Raw genomic sequence first — 13,268 nt, 5'->3', positions numbered from 1 at the left:
CCAAACGCAATTCATCTGTTAAATCTCTTAGACAATCGATAAATAACACATTTATCGCACGTATACATTTGTTCAATGTGTAACTTTTAAGGAAAAGTAAATCAATTTCTTTTTTTTAATCGAATATACACATTAATTGATGTTAATATGGTTTATAACTTAAAGTAATTGCTCTGATTTTTTCTGCATTTTTATAATGCGGACACAAAGGGTCATACCATCTATACTTCCTTCAAATTGTGAACAAAAAACTCCGGATTTTAAAACAGAACCAATAATTTGTTTGTGTTCGTTCTGCCATGTATTTACCGATAAGCTTTATTTGTTACCTCCGATAATCAGTTATACGCATGCGTGTGTAATTTCTCATTGAAAGTAATGGTCCATGAGCGAACATCTGCTTTTACGCCCCTAGAGTCAGATGGGCTTTACTTCAGACGACTTGCTTCAACAAAACTGGCTATAACTGGAAGCCTGTTAGGCCTACTTCAAAAAAGCGTACTCGACGCTGTTTTAGCGCATTCGTTCAGTAGACATCAATTTGAAAGCATCCAGTGCATTTCCGCCTCCTGACTTTGCTTTGGTTTTCAAGACTGTATCAACCTGAAATGTAAGCTTTGGATAAACGTGGTGGCCAGATTTGATATGAAAGTTGCTCAGTGGAAAGGCAATTGCGTCCTGGTTATTAACTTTGTTCATGACGAGAGCCTGTCATAGGGCCTATACGTTGATATGACTTAACATGCACATGCTGAAAACCGACAGTAACATAATCTGTGAGTTACTATTACCGCTGCATCTAGTCAAACTCTATACCACTCTAAAAATTCCCGGGTCAGATTTGACCCGGAAAAGGGTCAAGTGGGGCCTGACCCTTTTCCGGGTGAAAAATGACACTTCTCCGGGTCAAAATGACCCGGAAAAGTGTCATTTTTACCCGGGAAAGTGTCATTTTTTACCCGGGAAAAGTGTCATTTTTTACCCTGAAAAGGGTCAGGCCCCACATGACCCTTTTCCGGGTCAAATCTGACCCGGGACTTTTTAGAGTGACGGACAGCACAATACTGCATGATTTGTTTAAAAGAATGACACAATGTTGTAAAAGTCTCGCGCTGATGTACATTCGACATAGGAAAAGAGCAAAAGAACCATATCATTGCAAGTCTTTTTCCCCCTCGTTTTCTAGATTAGCAAGAATGAAGGTTTACATGTGCCTGCTTCTCCTGATGGTCGTTGGATGCACCTTGATTTTCGCAGAGACGGACGGTAAGTAAAATCATCCGCAGATATATGTCATCCACGAATGTTACCCAGAAATGTGAATACTTATTACAAGAAACTTGCTTGAAATCGGACCAGAGTGATACGAGTTAGAGTTCTTATGTCACCGTCCGTCTGAACCCCTTTCTGAGGGTGCCTTGTATCCTATTTCTCAGCCCTTAATTCTGCGACTGATGTAGTCAGTGCTTAACAGTTGTTTATGTTTACACTATGGTACTGTCTCTACTCGCACACGGCAAGCCTAGAAAAAATTACACTAATCCCATCAAGCCCGGTAAAGTAAGTTGACCCCAAATTATTCCTACAACAATAATAGCCTACGCAATCATTTTGTTGACATAACGAACAACAATAAGGTACTTTACTAGACCAGTAACGCTCACTCATCAGGCCTCCGTTATTCTCCAGTTCTACAGTTAGCGAACTTCGAAAACGTACTCATTTGAACTCATTCGCGTGTACGTGTCTGAATTATCATAATGATGACCATAACTGACAAAACACTATAATGAGATACGACGTCAGTGTACAAAGCAAGATTAAAACATTCCAAGTTTCCGTATTTAAATGCATTTTCAAGATCAGGCAGTGCTTCCACTTTTAAGAGATAATCCTTATTTTTAAGGAAATTTTAACGTCCTGAAATTTTAAAAGGAAATCCGTAATCGGAAGGAAGTTGAATGGAAATGTCAGAAACGTAAAGGAAAACACAAGAAAATCATTTAAAGACTGAGAGGCTCAACCGAGGCTGCGAGATACAGGGTGGTTAAAAATAAAAGGACACCCACATTTGAAAGCACTTTTCACCTATTTTTAAAAATTATTTTTAAAGTTGATTAATAGCTATTAAAGTACTGGCCTTTAAGCAGATGTGACGAAAAAATCATTGCATTTGCACATTTTTTTCGTTGAGCTATGCTAATTTGAAAATTTCTTGTGCGAAACCTGTTTGTCCACGGAGGTATACATGTACTCTCATCACAAATGCACCAATTCATGCTTGAGCATTATCATTTTCATCAGGTGGCTTAGATCTCATTTTCGTCAAGATCGTGACCGACTGGTCCAAAGCACCAAACTTGGCAGATAGATTATTATAGACCTAGAGAAGATATTTAGAAGGGGTGACACCTGAAATTCTTTTTGGAAGGGTGCCTAATTTGCATAATTTGTTAATACCTGCGTGTAATATATTTATTCCCATATGGGGGTATATTAATTTTCATTTTTATTTTTTTTGAAAAGTGTATTTTGGGGATTCTATTTACATATCTTTACTTAAATGTCATTTTCCAAAGCATATAAGTGACTGAATAATTATGAGGACATAGTAACGATCCAAAATGGCTACTATAATGCCCTAAAGTTGCGCGCATTTACCTTGTCTCCAGATATCATCAACTAGTCTTGCCAAACATCAGTATTGATGAACTTCAAATTCACCAAGTAGATTATTGGTACAGTTACCCCATTAAAACCTTATGCAAAATCATGTGAACAATGATAACATTGTGATGTTTAGCCCAGAAAACAAAAACTGGGGAAAAAAACGAGGTGTCCGTAATTTGGGGTAACAAGTAGGTGTATGTGAAGGGTTGCCAAACATGGGAGACTGCAACAAGTTCAAGGAAATTCCCAGGATTATTGTTGAGAAAACGTTTTGGCGTAGACAAAATTATTGTTCACAAAAAATAATCCCTTATTTGGGGGGGATTTCGTTGAACTTGTTCAAGTCCCCACATTCCCCTTCCCGTAGTAGCCCAATTTACGGACACCACATTTTCTCCCCTTTTTTTAGTCTTGCGGTCATAAACATCAAGATGTTATCAATTTTCATAAGATTTCCCACTTATTTTTGTTAAGGTAACTATGCCAGTAAGTAACTTTGTGAATTTGAAGCTCATCATTACCCACGTTTGGCGAGACTAGTTGATGATATCTGAGGAAAAGGTAAATGCGCGCAACTTTAGAGTAAAATAGTAGCAATTTTGGTTCTTTACTTTGTCCTCCTAATTATTCAGTCACTTATATGCTTAAGACAATATTATTGAAGTAAGAATATGCAAGTAGAATCATCAAAATACACTTTTCAAAAGAAATTAAAAATATGTAATTTTTTTGTTTTTGTTTTTGTTTTTGTTTGTTTTTTGTTAAGTTGTTTTTTTTTGTTGCTTTTTAAAGTAATATTTTTGTTTTTGTTTAAGTGTTTTTTTTTTTTGTTTTTTTTTTCCAATTTTATGTTTCAAAGTTTTTTTGCTTTTGGATATCTTAATTGTTTGTTTTGTATGTTTGTTTTGTGTTAAGTACTGAGAAACTAATAATATGGTCTAATAACGGGAAAATTACGGATTTCTTTATACTTTTAGTTTTTGTAAGTACTTAAATTGTTAGAGATAAAAGGAAAATTGTTACCCACTGTTACAGAGAATGATTTGAAAATTGTTTTTTTTTTGTTATTTTTTGGAATTGCATTGTCTACTATTTTGGAAAACGATTTGTTTTAACATTGAGACACATTTGGAATTTTGTTTTTCGATTGAAATGTAAGTTTTATGATTTTGCTTGTCGTTGTTTCGTCTGTTTCGTCGAAACTTTTATGTCAGTGTTAAACGGTATTGTGTTCTGTGCGAGTTTTGAATGCAATAGAAAGTGTGTCCACAGTCGGATCAGTTGTTGCAAGTGTTGTTTTACGGTTGCATGTCACTATTTGTACATCTTTTGTGGGATTTAAAACAAAAATGTATTGATGCTATTGTTCAGGTTAAGGAGCCTTGCGATAAAAAAAAATGATTAGTTTGTATTTATAACAATTTAAAATTCTTACATTCAGGCTTTCATGTTTGTGGTTTTGTACATCGTAGATTCGCAGGTTTTGTTAAAATACATCATACCTTCATACATTGGGAGAGGATTGTCATAAGTTTTGGATTGGCATACGTTGTCATACGTTTGAGCGCTTATCGTTTTTAAGTAAGTGTGCTACTTTTGTACAAGTTTCACGAAGTTAAAACAGCGTTCGTTTAAAGTGATGCTTAAGTGATGTGAAATTTTACAAGCTTGTTGATACGATGATTTCGATTTTTTCACAGCACAGTACAAATTGTTGACAATACTTTAAGATATACATCATTTATAAGCTACACTGCATACAACGGTGTAGGAGCAACCGTTCAAACACTTAATTGAATGGATCAATAAAACATTTATGTTCTTGCCCCCAAAGTACAATGAAGAAAACGCAACAACCCGAACAAAACTATTCTCGTGGCCGCTTCATCGTGCTATTAAATAAAACAAAAATACATATTTTGGTTAATACATTGTAAGATGTATAATTATTTGCTCTCTTCAATTTTCGGGACGTCATAATCATAAGTCGAATATACATCCAATATTGATAATTTCACCGGTAAATGCCATCTATTAAAAAGACTAATGTTTATTGTGGTGACACGACAACTGAGTCTGCATAAGTGACGGTAAACGTCTGTGCGCAACGTCTCAGTATGGACCTATCCGCTCCGTGCACAAGTACCCCATCAACGGCCAGAAAAGGAGAGTTGGGAATGATCTAGACTGGGGCTCGTTTTGGCGCTGTGACCGTAAACATGTTTCTGGTTTGCGGCCGTTTCGGCGCTTCGGTTACACTGAAATTACGTCATTGTTTCGACCAAAGTTGAACCGAGGTTTCCGGTCGGTTCACTTATGTTTCAAGATGGCGGAAAGGTGAACAAGCTTAGCAGACGACGTTACTCTTTACCATAAATGGGGTTTAAATAGTGGGTTTTTACCTTGAATTTGTACGAAAGTTGATACAGAATATCTACTCTTAGGGAAACGCTATAAAAAAAACCTCCCACTTTTGCTTTGAATGTTGTTACTCATGTCCGGTCGCCGTGTGATTTTTTGGGGGTTGTGTGCAGTCACGTAGGCAGTAACATGACGTCACGATCAATTTTCCGGTCAGTCGTTTTTGCGGTGCACAGGAAACATGTTTCAGGTCACGGCTGTGACGTCAGAAACATGTTCCAGTTGAAGGGCCGCCAAAACGTGCTCCTGATTCCCGATCCATCCACTGCGTATTTCGAATGTCTCCAAAGTTATTGGAGGCGGCTGCATTTGAATCAACTGCCTAGAGCTAGGTCTAGGTCTGTGCCCTTTGGAAATATACGCGGGGACGCGCTGACAGTAGACGAAGCCGTAGCTCTGGAAGCCCGTTTCGGACACGGCCTTAGTTTCGAAGACCATTTTCAAGTTGAATTCGAATGTATTCGTGCGCCGACGACGCCTGACGCTCACGCGAAGACGCGGTTGCTATAGCTTTTGCACACTTAGGAAGTCGTGCGTACTTTGCGCACGAACCAGTACAGTACAGTACGCGCACGCTGTGTCCCCCGTCCACGGAGCTCTCAAAAGAGATAAAAACGCGCCCTTTTTGGTCGCACACGGAGCTCATACGGTGGTCTACAGACTGCGGAACTGCTGAAACTTAAAGAGGTTGTGGAATGCTCGAAGACATTTCCGTCATTTTGGGGGTATATGTAGCCTAAGGTCTAATGAAATAAATACGACTATTGTTTCTGTCATGAAATGAGTACAAAAGGTACTTTTGAGAGCTGTTTTTCAGGTCCTGTTTCGACCCGAACGTGCAATTTGTGTAAAAGTCGTCGTTGCGGGCAACAAACAAAACACAGTAAATCGTGACGTAATAAACAGGACTCGTTTATGCTACTCTGCATCGGGAGTCTTGTTTATTACGTCACGATTTACTGTGTTTTGTTTGCTGCCCGCAACGACGACTTTTACACAAATTGCACGTTCGGGTCGAAACAGGCATGACAGGACTTGAAAAACAGCTCTCAAAAGTACCTTTTGTACTCATTTTTTTGACAAAAACAGTAGTCGTTTTTATTTCATTACACCTTAGGCTACATATACCCGAAAAATGACGGAAATGTCTTCGAGCATTCCACAACCTCTTTAAACGCGGTTGTATAGCAATCGTATAATTTTGTGAACCGGTCCCAATGTGTTGCGAACGCGAAATAACTTGTCACACTGTTATAATAGGAGGACATTGTAATCGTGAAACGAAAAACCATTGACTCCATGGACACATATCGAATGCATACTGTGAGCGAGCTCTTCAAGTCAATGACCCAATGTATGCATTGTTAGCGCCCTCTATAAACTACGGATTGCGGTTCCAACTTCATGCGTATTCACAAAGCTCTCCTCGAAAACAATTGTCCACAGTGACCGCATGAAATCAAACCGGGTACCATTACAAAAATGTCAACCTTAAACACATCACTGAATTACATTTAAACGTATAGTATACACTTTATACGGTGACATGTTTTATGCTTTGCCTTATTAATGTTTTTGCTTTGCTAACATGTAATTAAATAAGGGAATAAATGTGTGCTCCGGAGGTTTTTATCACTCTGTTTAATACCACTTAGAGTCTGGGTGCTGATAATTACCCGAGCCGGAGGCGAGGGTAATTATCAGCACCCAGACTCTAAGTGGTATTAAACAGAGTGATAAATACCGACGGAGTACATATTTATTCCCATTCATAAATACCTTTTCGTTAAAAAAAAATCATATAATTTGTTCAAAACATCCCGATTTTGTTTAACAAATTCACTTTATGCTTTTTGAATCATCCCTCCTGCAAAATAATGGAGTGTTCAGCTGGCGAGTAAGATGAAAACAACCCTTTTATGGAGATTGACGCGCGCGTATCATGTTCTATGCGATGTCGCGCAGAACGCACCTGGCGCGTTGCGTTTTGAATTTAGAACTATAAAATTCTAACTCCCTGGTAGTGTTGCGCATGCCTACGTGAGGATTGTGAACGTTCAACCAATGAAACGATAAGAGGCACTGGATTTTTAGGAGTCCACATTTTATTGTGACACTGGAAAAGTGTTTAAGACCAGCTAGCCATGTCTTTATCATCCGTTTAATACCGGCCACGTGACGGGCTCTCGACCAATAGGAATGGCTAAACTGTCTGAGGTATTTATGAATAGATATTCATAAATACCTAAGACAGTTTACGCATTCCTATTGGTCGAGAGGCCGTCACGTGGCCGGTCTTAAACGGATGATAAAGACATGGCTAGCTGGTCTTAAACACTTTTCCAGTGTCACAATAAAATGTGAACTCCTAAAAATCCAGTGCCTCTTATCGTTTCATTGGTTGAACGTTCACAAACCTCACGTAGGCATGCGCAACATTACCAGGGAGTCAGAATTTTAAAGTTCTAAATTCAAAACGCAACGCGCCAGGTGCGTTCTGCGCGACATCGCGCAGAACATGATACGCGCGCGTCAATCTCCATAAAAGGGTTGTTTACATCTTACTCGCCAGCTGAACACTCCATTATTTTGCAAGAGGGATGTTTCGAAAGGAAAAAGTGAATTTGTTGAACAAAATCGGGATGTTTTGAACGAATTATATGATTTTTTCTTACCGAAAAGGTATTTATGAATGGGAATAAATATGTGCTCCGTCGGTATTTATCACTCTGTTTAAGACCACTTAGAGTCTGGGTGCTGATACTTACCCTCGCCTCCGGCTCGGGTAATTATCAGCACCCAGACTCTAAGTGGTCTTAAACAGAGTGATAAAAACCTCCGAAGCACACATATATTCCCTTAATTCAACCTACACCGTTCATCCAAATGACAAACAAATTCATATTATAATCCCTACACAATACATCCGGTAATCCTTTTACCTATTTAATACTCTTTACAATGGATCCTCATTGCTCCTCAAACCGCCCCCACAATTCCCCAAGAACGTGTACAAAAAAGGGGGCGGGGCACTACCTATACTGCCGTGCAGCACTACTTCTTAAAGGGAAAATACAACATTTGCAAACATCAAAAAATAAAACTACCAAATCATTTTGAAATACCTTGCTGGACTGTTAGTGAATGACAGTGTAAAGCATCCTGTAAAATCATGGCACCTGGTATACTGTCATTTTCAAGAAAAGTGGTATTTTTGTATCAATTTCCAACGCTGATCGGCCGATCAGCGTTGGAAACAACTGGCTTTTTTTTTCAAATACTGGCCCCAATTGACCATCGCACTTGTTTACAATCGATTACAAACCTATGAACGGGTACGAGCCAGCTAGACTGGTTCCCTGACCTTACAATTCCCCAATGTATGTAAACTGCTCTGTTTCTTCTTATATGGAGTCAGGGAACCAGACTACAGGAAAAAGATCGTTTTTCTTGGTTTTTATAGCATTTTCGAACCCAAAACCTCAAAAAAGTCAGTGTAACTATATTTGCTATATATTTCTAACCCCCCAATTCCATCCATTTCTGAAAATTACAGCAAAAGCAAATGATGTATATTCCCTTTAACACTGACATGAATAATTGCACAGCTTCAATAAAAGTTACCAGGGCAAAATATATTTTGATGGGAAGGTTTTTCAATTTTTATAAACTACGAAAAAAAAAAAAACGTCCAATTTACATAAAATGACCCGTGGACTAGACTCATTTTGATGAGTTGTATTCAAATTAGCATGATGTCACTATTTTGCGACTTTTACTAAGCTTTTTTTTCACCATGCATGGTTAAAGGCCTTTACTTTACTACTATGTGAAACAATATTTAAGATAAGTAGGTGAACATTTCTGTCAAAAGTGGGTGTCTTTTTTTTTTAACCACCCTGTACATTATCCACGACCAGGCCCCATACGCGGGTGTTAAACGTGCGTGCTCTAAGCCAGCAATCCATTTTATTCCCATTCATAAATACATTTTAGAAAGTCGAAAAAATCAATACTTAAACAAAACTCCGACTATTGTGTGAAATAATTATATTTCACACTTTGTCAAACACCCCTCTGACCATGTCTACGGTTTGTGCCCCGCGCGCGTATACTACGTACGGGGTGAGTAAAAAAAAACTGGAACCCAAACCCCCCAAAATATATTGGGTCTTTGTGTTTAAATGGCAATATTCTTTGAACGGATTGAGTAATTTCAGTACTTTTTCGTCTAAAAGTAGCTTATGAAGTTGGCTTTCCAGTCATTATTATTTTTGGTGCTACATATTGTTTCTATATGAAATATAATTTTGGGGGTTGAAGCTCCGCTTTTTTGACTCACCTTGTATAAAAAGTTCCTGTATGAAGATTAGCGCCTGATGTGGCTCAGAAAGCTGCCGTGAATGGTTGGAAATCAATCCCGTTACTGGATGTCGACCAATAGGAATGGGTAAACTGTCTCAGGTATTTATGAATATTTTCAAAGGATAAAAATCAGGAAACTCCAAGAGCATGCTATTAAAGGAAATTTTAGAAGAAAAATAATGCAATCTAATGAAATTCTGCATTGTTTGGAAAGTGAAATACTAAGATCAGGAGAGGACGAAATCCGCGCCCGGCTGATAAATCTCTTTCAGGAAAATTAGACTGGTGTGTTTGCTTTAATGAACCCCGCCCTATCTTGATCGTTTTTTTCCACTGCCTATGACAGACGTTTTAGAGTGCAATGAGGCTGGACCCTTTGGGATGGAAGATGGACGTATCCCAGATGCAAGCATCACAGCTTCGTCATATTCCACTTCTTATCCACCGCGAGAAGGTCGGCTAAACTTTGACGGTAAATTATTTAATTGGCGTTTTATTCAACAATTCCATAAGACAAGCAACAAGACAACTCAAACAAAATGTTAGGATTCAATTAGAAAATTCGTCAACAGCTTAAAACAAATCAAGAGATTAAAACTCTCTCATCAAGAATGTTGCTTCCAAGTGAAGTCTGTTTTGCTTAATTTCTTTCCGACATTGTTTCGGTCAGTGAATATCACTTAATTTCACCAGTTCCTCTTCAAACATAGGCCTTTTGCATGAGTTTGCCATTTTTGTCGAGTTCCCTGAATGTAATTCTTAAATTGTTAACTGTTGATTGAGAAGGCGCCAGACTATTTATGCAGCCTTTTTTGTTGTCATTTTCTGAAAAATCTAGCTTAAAACATGTATTTATTTATTTATTTATGCCATTTCTTTACCCAGGTTATGCCCAAACAGTTTAAAACTGGTTTCCATTGGGGCCCTGCATACAATAAATATTGACTACAAACATGTATAATTATACAATACATTACAAATGCAATAAATTTAAATACAGTAAGATTAGTGAATGTTTAATTACAAATTTTAAATAATTCATTAAAGCAAGAATTGAATTATTAGTAATTTGCTTGCTTTCTTCGCAAGTTCAAAAAAAAAAATTTCACCTCACTTTCAATTCAATTTCGCCGACTTGTGCGTAAGGCACATAGCCCAGCCCCTCGTTCAATCACGGAACCACATCTGAGCATAATTGAGATGCTAAGTACAAATCATTTTTGCTAAACGACCAAAGGGGGAAGGTTACCAGCGAATATATATTGTATGAAGTAAACTGCTTGTGGCTGGTTCCCGGCCGATTTTTGCTTATCACATACAATTGGCAGTGCGATAGTACCTGCTCAGCTTACTGTGCAAGTGTGGTCTTTCCCTGGTGTAGTGCTTGTGGCCTAAATTTGCTAAACACTTTTATGCACAGACGGTTTGATTTAAGTTCTGCTTATTTTGCAGACGGAAGCTGGAGGTCAGGTTGGTGTAATGCAGATAGACGTGAACTCCAACCTTGGATCCAAGTGGACCTGGGTTGCGATGGAATCATCACTAGCGTTATCACGCAGGGGATGAGGGGCTATTCTTCGACGGTGATATCGTACAGAGTTGCCTACAGCGACGATGGACGAGAATGGACTGTGCTCACCAATAATGGATCAGTTGTCTATGTAATCCAATTGCTTTATTTGATTTGCCCGGCCCACTGACCAACTAAATTTCATGAACAAGTGTACACTCAGTGTGCCCATCGTGAGATAGATAAAATTCACAAGCTTTATGCTATAGATCGGTTGAGACTTGAACCCACTACCTTTTGATTACGGGTGCAGAAGTTGAATGGAAATTAAGCTAGATCATTTCGAACTATAAGCATAACACAGGCAAGCTTTGTGGTCAATCGGTATTACAAAACACTCCCACTAGTAAACATGTGGTCGTGGGTTCAAGTTCCAACCAAGTAAACATTTTTTCATCACTTTTTTTTATTTAGAAGTAAATGTAACAAATACCAAGGGACAATTGTCAGTTTGGGATTTGTTGTCTAATCGACTTATGTTTCCTTCCAACCATTTTCCAGTCATTAATCTGCTGTCTCCGTCAACTTTTCAACGATAAGTAAGATTTGAGGCTTTGCATGGTGGAGATAATAATGAAAGGTTTGCGGAAACACCATGTGCGAATAATTTCTCAACTAAGAGAATGGTTCTGAAAAGAACCAGAGGTATAAACTCGACGTTCCGGTCAGTATGCTCTCTCCCGAAGACGGTCAGAGCAAACTGACCGGAACGTCGAGTTTATACCTCTGGTTCTTTACATAACCATTCTCTTAGTTAAGAAATTATTCGCACATGGTGTTTCCGCAAACCTTTCATTATTTTCAATGAAAGTTGAAATCATTTCCATAATTTTTCACCCTCACAGTTGCGTGGATCCTATAACAACGACACCGCAGTGACCAATACTTTGCCGAGAGCGATCCGGGCCAGGTTCCTGCGCATCTACCCTCGGGGGTATTACGTGGGCATCTGTATGCGCTTTGAGGTCGTCGGCTGTTGTCCCTAGTCAACTCCGTGCATGCAAAAACCCTAGCTCTAATGCTTAATTGGAAATATGATAAACTTAAACATACCAGCACAAAAACCAATGAACAAACAAATGAATTAAATATAAAATGCATGACGTTTGCGCTAAGATTAACCACTTACATTCTGAATGAGGGCTACGGTGGACCAGTCTAAAAACTCTGAACCTACATAATGACATAGCTACAGCTCTTTAGTGTCACCTTCCAATGACCATTCGAGCTCGGGTTTTCTGATCTATGCTGGAAAAATAAATCGGTTTGATGAAAACTGAAAGTTAACATTAATTAACATTTGCCTTTTTTTTAGAGTCATAAAGATTTTCATTGACACAAAATATAAAATTTAATTACTATATATTGACATGGGCTATACAGCATCGTTGTTTGCATGTAGTAAATTATAAAAGCAGAATATTGGGACAGAACACGAACTATTCGCCAACCGTATGTTCAAGCACCATAGAAAAACATGCGAGTCACCAACACGTTGCATATTGGGGAATTTTGGTGGTTGATTGGTCAATTTAGTTAAGGCACTGCTGCATGGCAAAGAAAAGCTACACATTTAGTCTAAAAGCGGCTGTATTCGGGGCAAGATTTGACTTAAACTTGATGATAAATTGCTGACTGAATGATTGTTTGATTTCTTACTGATTGGGACAATTATTAATGATACTCTTGATTATAATGAAATGACAATGCATACGAAGATGAATGATTAAAGGCGAATGACCACTATCCCAGATCCATGGACTCCTACCAATAATTACTACAATGTAGTCTACGTTCTTAGGTTGGATCCGCAGCGATTCCTGTAGGAATAAAAATTTATAAGGGCCAAGTCCCCTTGTTAATTACAGGTCCAGAGCAGTGGCGTAAGCAGTCGGGGCCCAGGGGAGGTAGGGATCATTCATCCTCGCCATCCCCCTCAATTTGTTACGAATGCCCTTTTTTCATCAGCACCTGTACTTCATTGTATGGCATTGTGTTCATTCAATGAAGAATCGATTAAACCATAGGGGTGCACCCCTGTATTAAAATTGCCATAGACACCAGTGCTAAATGCCCATATTAAATGCCGTAAAAGTCTTTTTAAAATACTCCGAACTCTCACAGTCGTTTATATAGGCTGCACAGAAAGATGATTACTTACAGTCATGTTAAGCAAAAAAAAAACATATTCGGTCTCTGGTCAGACAAAGGTTCCAGAATTGACGCGGCCACGCGGCTTTTT

At 38.5% G+C, this 13,268-nt stretch overlaps 1 protein-coding gene across 1 annotated transcript; it reads left to right on the top strand.

Annotated features, from left to right (window-relative positions):
- The first annotated feature begins 969 nt into the window (after positions 1 to 969).
- On the top strand, positions 970 to 12,691 carry LOC119730149 (lactadherin-like). Its single transcript, XM_038202921.1, has 4 exons — positions 970 to 1,266; positions 9,803 to 9,928; positions 10,909 to 11,117; positions 11,872 to 12,691. Exons 1-4 carry the CDS (start codon positions 1,005 to 1,007, stop codon positions 12,010 to 12,012), a joined length of 738 nt encoding a protein of 245 aa, XP_038058849.1. The 5' UTR covers positions 970 to 1,004; the 3' UTR covers positions 12,013 to 12,691.
- The last annotated feature ends 577 nt before the right edge of the window (positions 12,692 to 13,268 follow it).

This window comes from Patiria miniata, unplaced genomic scaffold (genome assembly GCF_015706575.1).
Source record: "Patiria miniata isolate m_02_andy unplaced genomic scaffold, ASM1570657v1 HiC_scaffold_22, whole genome shotgun sequence".
Lineage (NCBI taxonomy): Eukaryota > Metazoa > Echinodermata > Asteroidea > Valvatida > Asterinidae > Patiria > Patiria miniata.
This window is presented reverse-complemented; position numbering and strand designations above follow the sequence as displayed.

What these genes read in the sequence shown, in the direction of transcription:
- LOC119730149 (XM_038202921.1), top strand. Translation starts at nt 1,005, where the DNA reads ATGACCCTTTTCCGGGTCAAATCTGACCCGGGACTTTTTAGAGTGACG. An exon ending in GATTTTCGCAGAGACGGACG is followed by an intron (nt 1,267 to 9,802) that starts GTAAGTAAAATC and finishes TGCCTATGACAG; the next exon opens with ACGTTTTAGAGTGCAATGAG. An exon ending in AGGTCGGCTAAACTTTGACG is followed by an intron (nt 9,929 to 10,908) that starts GTAAATTATTTA and finishes CTTATTTTGCAG; the next exon opens with ACGGAAGCTGGAGGTCAGGT.